The sequence below is a fragment of the Colobus angolensis genome, unplaced genomic scaffold (genome assembly GCF_000951035.1).
Source record: "Colobus angolensis palliatus isolate OR3802 unplaced genomic scaffold, Cang.pa_1.0 Scaffold94, whole genome shotgun sequence".
Lineage (NCBI taxonomy): Eukaryota > Metazoa > Chordata > Mammalia > Primates > Cercopithecidae > Colobus > Colobus angolensis.
The window spans coordinates 4,098,125-4,106,129 of record NW_012123376.1 but is presented as its reverse complement, the minus strand read 5'-3'; the positions used below and the strand labels follow the sequence as shown (position 1 = coordinate 4,106,129).

General features: G+C 32.6%; 1 protein-coding gene across 1 annotated transcript in view; it reads right to left on the bottom strand.

Annotated features, from left to right (window-relative positions):
- Positions 1-543: 543 nt before the first annotated feature.
- Positions 544-8,005, bottom strand: part of DACH1 (dachshund family transcription factor 1) — a 433,308-nt gene continuing 425,846 nt past the window's right edge. Inside the window, exon 11 of the mRNA XM_011932161.1 lies at positions 544-3,263. Coding sequence (XP_011787551.1) covers positions 3,226-3,263 — 38 coding nt within the window. The 3' untranslated portion in view covers positions 544-3,225. The remainder of the gene's footprint in view (positions 3,264-8,005) is intronic.

Below are 8,005 nucleotides of genomic sequence, written 5' to 3'. Positions count from 1 at the left end.
ATTAAAGGATATTGTAATTTCAAACTTTCTAAAGGCATTTTTTTTCCAATGATAGAGATCAAAAGCAACGCACTGAGTTAGAGTTGCAAATCTCCACTCATAGATATGGGAATAATATATTTTGTTCCATCAATGTGTCTACTTTACATTATTCAGCACAAAGCTTTGTGAAATAAGAATCATGGGAATATAAGAATATAAAGAAAAAAGGTACAAATAACAGCTTCATAAACTGAGAAATGTACATAAATAAATCATGTATATGTGGGCAGTTTGCTTAGCTGGCAAGAAACAAAATATGGAAAATCTGCTTGTTAAACAATAACTACAGAGTGTGCTTTTATGATGTTTTTCACCACAGTAATTCATATTAGAGATAGAAGCAGTTGCATGTTAAATAAAATCATTGAGCATTGCTCCCCTTGCATTGCAAAGAGCTGACTTATGTTGTTTTTAGATGCCTCCCATTAGAAAGTAAATATTCCTTCAATGCTATGCATTTCACAAAATTTAATAAAGGCGAACTGTAAATAAAGTCACAGGGAGATTTCAGACAGTTTTATTAGGAGATTGTTGAAAAGAAAAAGAAAATTAAATACAATAACAGTAAACGTGGTTCTCACATTGAAACCAGGCTCAAATAACTAGGCTACCATAGAAAAATTTCCAATTCTTGCATTATGATGTAAAAACAGATTTTTGTACAGATTTTGTACAACAAAATTCGTAATAACCTTTTATCATTTTTAGAAAACTTTAAATATATAGATAAAAATAGACAATTTTCATAGGTCCTACATGAAGATGAGTATGTTCTGTTCCAAGGGCTTGCATAGAGCGCAAATGTGGTTATAATATAGAACAACTAGACATTAATATTTTTAGGATTACAAAAGCATGGAAACCATAAAATGGGCACATTTTACTTGTTTATGCCAAAACACAAATTTCCAAACCAACCTGTATAACTAAAATAGGGAAAAAATTAAGTTACAGACTTACAATAACATTTCATGAATTGTAATATTTACAACATGTTAGTAAGAGTCTCTCTTAACATACAGCTGATAGCTTTTTTCTTTAATCCTTGCTAAAATTTCCTTTTATCTCAAATCAAACACTAAAGCATTCTCAAAGGTCTTCAAAGTATGTATTTTAAAACTATTTATTCCACGTAACAGGTGACTCTATGCCAGGAGCAGAGCAATGGCTGATTCTACTACATATGTAAGTTGTAGGCTTTTAAAAAAATCTTTCAAAAAATGTATGATGCAAAAGCTTGACACAAGTCCATTCAATTTTAAGTGATGTAACCCTTTAAAGACTGCATATAGGAGAAAAAAATACATAGAACTAGGAAAATAATCTCTTGTGCTCAAACAACAAAAGGTGGTTATGGAAGAACTATGCTTAGAAAACCAAGTTTCTACAAAGCATTTACTAACAATACTTTAAATAAAAATAATGCTCCCTTTGTAAGCAAGCTAAAATAGGAACTATACATATAACCTTTTTATGGTATCAGAAAAATGAACTTAGCTGGTTAATAGTGAGCTACACAAAAGAATTATGTTCCAGTATTGCAAGGAAGACCTAAAAGGTATAGAAGCGTAATGCTAGAATATCTATAATGTTAATTTTTTCTTAATCAAGTAATTAATACCCAATCAGAACTATATTTAAACATTTTAAGCTAGTTTTCTTAGACATTGAAGATTTTGCTGTTTTGTGGTAATAAATAATGTTACGATCATACAATTATAAGATGACAGAAAAATCATAAAATGTATAGTGACTGTACTGATTCATATCAGTCTTTAAAGGTGTAATACCAGATATGCAAAAAACAAAGAGAAGGTAACTTTAGCATGTGATAAGCACTGTTTGCCGCTTTACTTCCAGTTATCTGCACAGAAGTGAAAATACATACTGTAACTTTCAAAAAGACAGTGAAAATAACACATAGCCACCCTTCCCTCTGACAAGGGTGGGAAGCACAGCACATTTTAACTTTATCACTCAGCGCTACATGGTATTGGACTGGTACATCAAGGTTTGTTAGGTTTTGTTTTCAGCAACGTTAACATAATATGACATTAACATATAAAAATATTTCTGGTGTTTTGATTTGCTGTTCAGCCACAATCCATTCCCAATAGTGCAGCTTGGGGCACTAGCTAGGGTTCAATATACAAATAAAAGTGGCTGACACAGAGTTCTGATGTCACCAGATGCTTAAGATCTCATTCATTAATACTGTGACTCCAGACAAATATTTACATGCCTGCATGCGTTAAAACCAGAAAGACGTCTTTCTGACCAACAGGGTGACAAAACATATTTTCTAAAATTTTCATTTTCCTAAACTCTAGTATACTACTGCATACATAATACCTTCCTTGTGTGTTTTATGTTTATATACTGTACATATGACCAACAGTTTGAATAAGAAGCAACATTATTATCTTTAAGTCTATATACCACTACCAGTTTGGAATGAAAACATGTTACATTTATATATTTTTTTTAATTTTTAAGAACCAAAGACCTTCAGCAAAATCTTTTGGCTTATATTCAATGCTTCTTTTCAGATATGCAAAATGTTATTTCATTGGGTTGTTGTCAACATCCATTTGTTGGTCTTTTGGAAAGTATGTGAAAAAAAAAATTCTTCAGGAGAAAACCCACAATTAGAGTTTGAAATTGAATGTAACAGAATATCACTCTTGTATTTTTTTTTCAAGAATCCTCTATGCCCCCTACAAGTTCCTTCCAAGTGTTCTTGCTGGTTTCTGGAGGACATAATTCTGTAAGTCTGGGTAACCACTGCTACAAGAGTCTTTTGATGTGTTCAGATACAGAATTTTCAGAAGAGGAAAATGGTTCATTCCATTAGAAAAAAAAAAAAAACAAAGCTAGGTCTTATTCAGACCTGCCTTTAACTCTGTATACAATTGTCCAGCAGCAAGTTGTAGTAATTAACTGTAAGAACTTTGATACTTGTACATTTACAAACATTCTCAGGTCTCTGGTATGAACCACAGGTGAAAATCAATGGAGGAAACTTTTTTTTTTTTTGTAGAATACTTAAACTTTTAAAGAACATTAATACACAAAATTCAGGAAGTTCCCTTAAAAGGACTTTATTTTTTCTAAACTTTCCCATGACGAATGTCTGACAGCAAAGTTCTTTTCTATAACATGGATTTCTTCAACAGGAAAGATTCAGTACATGACAGTAGTTTTCAAATACAGTCTTCCATCTAGAAATGAACAGTAAAAAATTAATTAAAGACATAGCATTTGGGGTACAAATGTGCATGTAAAAATGATGTAACTTGATATAAAATTTGAGGTTTTTATTAGATCTTTACTTGGTTAAGAAGTAACATTTTTTCACATCTTCTCAAAGTTAATTTCATAATTACACAGAGTTTACGTGGCTGAAAAGAATACAGCATTTCTACTTCTCATAAATATATATTTGTTATTTTGATATCAGTTTCAGAGCACTCAGAAAATAGCTAAGAGTATGTGTGTGTATTTTATTGATATGCAAAGTTAGTTGATTTCTGTTGAATAACAATTACTTCCTTCAAGCTTGCAGAACCAAATTTTCTCTGAATGCACTCAGGTGTATCTCCATCAGGAAAGACTGAACTCCCATCTTACTCTTTAGCAGTGTTGTTAAATATACCATGTAATGTAACTATTGTGCACATTCATTGCTATTTATATGAAAGCCACCTAGGTTATTTCATCACTGTCAATGAACTATAGCCTTTACCCCTTGAAGTGAGATTAATCCAACAATTAAATATTAAAATGTAAACATTGTATATTACTCAACTTTTACTAATGAGCAAACACACAGTTGTGTGAAAAAGAAAAGGAAATCAAATCTTGGAGACATCGAATAAATCCATTTGAATGAGGCACAAATAAGAAATAGGAAATTAAAAATCCAAACCAAAAATAAAACAATACCAAACATAAGCCTATTTCTCAAATATTTAATACACTCTAATCTGTCCACTTGCTGGTGTGGCCTAAACTTTGTATATATTTGTCTAATGTATGTCTGAAATTCAAATTTTAATATGTACAGTAGAAGGGAGAACAATCAGAAAAGGAAAGTTTTCTGAGCTTTGAAAAGTGCATATTGCCATGTAAATGTTTGCAAAATGTCTGGTAACTTGAAGAATTAAAATGTAAGAAAACATAAATAACCTATAGTACATTCAGGAAATTAAAAAGATAGTCTAAATATTTGTGGACCTCACTTTCAGCTTTCATACAACTATTTTTATACAATTCTATATAGTGGATATAGTAAGTTGCAAGGAACTTAATATCAACAACATTAAATCATTTTGCACTTCATAGAAATATTGGTAAGCCCAAATTATACGTTCCTCTCATTTTTTCTATGTTTTATAATCCTTCCTTTTTAAAAAATATTTTTAAATTTTGTGGGTAAATATTAGGTACATGTTTTATATTTATGGGGTGTATTACGTATTTAGATACAGGCATACATGCATAATAATCACATCTGGGCAAATGGGGTGTCTATCACCTCAAACAATTATCCACTATGTTACAAACAATCCACTCTCTTTCAGTTATTTTAAAATGTACAGTCAAATTAATGTTAACTATAGTCCCTTTGTTGTGCTATCAAATGTTAGATTTTATTCATTCATCCTATTTTTTTGAACCCATTAACCATCCCTGCTCCCTCCCCATTCTCCCCAGTAACCTTCCCAGTCTGTGGCAACCATCATTCTACACTCTATCTCCACAAATTTAATGGTTTTAATTTTTAGCTTCCACAAATAAAGTGAGAACATACAAAGTTTGTCTTTCTGTGCTTGGCTTATTTCACTTAGCATAATGACTTCCAGTTCCATCCATGTTGCTATAAATGACAGGGTCTTATTCTTTTTATGGCTGAGTAGTACTCCATTGTGTATGGGTACACCATTTTCTTTATTCATTCATCTGCTGATGGACAACTAGGTTGCTTCCAAATCTTGGCTATTGTGAATAATGCTGCAACAAACATCTTAATAAACATTTGTAGCATTGAAATACTACCTCCAAGATGTCATGAAACTCTGTTTTGCTCAATGATATATCCCAAGCATAGAGTATAGAGTAGTCCTCCCTTATCTGTGGAGTATATGTTCAGACTGCCAGTGGATGCCTGAAACCATGGATAATAGTACCAAACCCTATGTATACTATGGTTTTTTTTTGTATATATACATACCTACAATAAAGCTTAATTTATAAATTAGGCACAGTAAGAGATTAACAATTGTAGATAATAATTATACAATTATAGATACATGATAATAATAGAATAATTATAACAATGTACCCTAATATAAGTTATATAAATGTAGCCTTTCTGTCTCTCAAAATACTGTAACATTTTCAAACTATTGTTGACAATGGATAACTGAGACTATGGGAAGATAAACTATAGATGAGGAGGGACTACTGTAAGTTTAGTAAATATGTGTTAAATGAATGCATTAATCAGATATAGATCTTTAGAAAGATATAGATTTCATATGGTTTACATAAAGTCGATATTGAATTATACATATTATATATTATTGTATGTAATGATATATAACATTATAAATGTAAATATAAAAACGTATTATATCATGAACATCCCAAATCCACAATTTTCCCTCCCAGAGGCAGGGATGTCCATGAGAGTAGCCTCAGACTGGCTAAATGCTAATAAGTTGTGTCAAATATCAGTTGCCTCTCTTAAAATTAATCTAGTTCAACTTTAAGAATAATAATAATGATTACTTGAAAGTTGTTAAATAGCTTTAGCTTTTCAGGGCTGCGCATGGTGGCTCACACCTGTAATGCCAGCACTTTGAGAGACTGAGGGGGGAGGACTGCCTGAGCCCAGGAGTTCCAGACCAGCCTGGGCAACACGGTGAGACCCCATCTCTATTAAAAAATAATAGTTATAAAATGAACAAATAAAAAGGAAATATCCTTAGCTTTTCAGTTCAGCAATCGTTTACTAGGATTTTTCTTAACAGTTGAAACATAATAGTCACAATAAAGATCTGCTCGCTCAAAATAGCATACATGTTTGGATATAAAACATAACCTAAGATTAACCAATGAAAACATGTTTTTAATCCTACTGACCTCTTAATTCTGAGCAACGATGTAAAGACATGCAGAAACTGTGTCTAATTCTCTCTTTAGATATGTATAGACGTGCAGTCTAAAAGGATTTTACCTCTTTGGCCCCTAACTATTCTTTCTGATTGATACTAAATATTACTATAGTTCAGCAGTAGACATTGTGGTATTAAATAAAGATTGGAACCTCCTAAATCAGGTATTAATCAAATACTAGTATCAAGGCCATATTATTTAGGTAAAAATTTATTTCTAATTAAGAATATGGCAGTACCATATTGACGTATTGTGAAACATTTGTTGTTTTTGTAGGGAATATGGCCTTATTTCTTCTGTTTGCTTAGCTTAATTGCACTCACCTGTGGGACCAAACTATGTTTTTCTCAGTTACATTATAGGAGTAATATATAATTATTTGTGATTTCAGCATAGCAGGAGTTTCAATTACCCACTTAGTAAACAAACCTAATAATATTATAAAAATAAACAAAATAAAAATTTCTGTCTTTCGTATATTTCCTAGCACCTGGCTAAACATTGGACTGTTCTAAAGATAATTTTGATTCGAATGATTTCTACTACATAAAGCAACATTGATTTGTTTAAAAATCTAGTAATAGAGAAAACACAAGTATCCAAAAAGATAGTGTTGTTACTTTTGCCAAAGTTTTCTAATTCTTAATCCCTTAATTTATTTATCCCTACTTAGCTCTCTTTTCGATTGTCTCATTATTTGTAGCATGTATTCAATTATATTGAGATTATCATTCCCATTCTCATTTTTTAAAAAATACACAATATTTCCTAGGATTAAACAGAGGGAAGAGAGACCTTGTAAACTTCCCCAGAATTCAAATTTCATTAACCTAAGTCCTTCATAAACTTTACAAAAAGTAATACTTTGCTCAAAAGTAATATTTCAGTGCTTGCTGTGGAACTCTTAACTCTCTGTACAATGAAGAAAAGCTACTAAAATATTAAATATAGTTTTCTAATCTTCTGTGATCTACAGTATATTAGGTAGAAAGAATTTAGAAGCAAAAAATGGATTTATACAAATAATCCATTAAGTATAAATACTTATTTAAAAGACCCATATTTACATTAACTAGTCAAATTATTCTCCATGGTCTACAAAGTGGTACCTAAGCTGGTGCTGCTTCTCCTCTTCAATCCTATCTTTTACTTCTCTCCCCTAGGTTTAGTGGCCTGTCTGTTCTACAGCACACCAAACTCTGTATTGTGTTGGAATATTCAGGCCTGTTCTTCCTTCGAGAAGCCTAGAATACAAGTACTCCCTCTTTCCCCACTTCCCCTTCTGCTGCCTCCTATTGAACTTCTCTGAAAAGAACTCCACTCATTACTCCTCAATAACTATCGCCGTAAGAATTACTCTATAGCGCTTATCTCACTTTGAAGTCATATAAAGTGAGGCTCCCCGACGATAAGCCCCGCGGAAGAGGCAGCTGCCTCTTTTCTGCCAGTATTAGAATGAGAAAGCTTCAGCATGATGTTTGCATTAAAAGATTTTTTTGTTGTTGTTTTTTTGTTTGTTTGTTTTTTTGAGACGGAGTCTTGCTCTGTCGCCCAGGCTGGAGTGCAGTGGCCGGATCTCAGCTCACTGCAAGCTCCGCCTCCCGGGTTTATGCCATTCTCCTGCCTCAGCCTCCCGAGAAGCTGGGACTACAGGCACCCGCCACCTCGCCAGGCTAGTTTTTTGTATTTTTAGTAGAGATGGGATTTCACCATGTTAGCCAGGATGGTCTCGATCTCCTGACCTCGTGATCCGCCCGTCTCGGCCTCCCAAAGTGCTGGGATT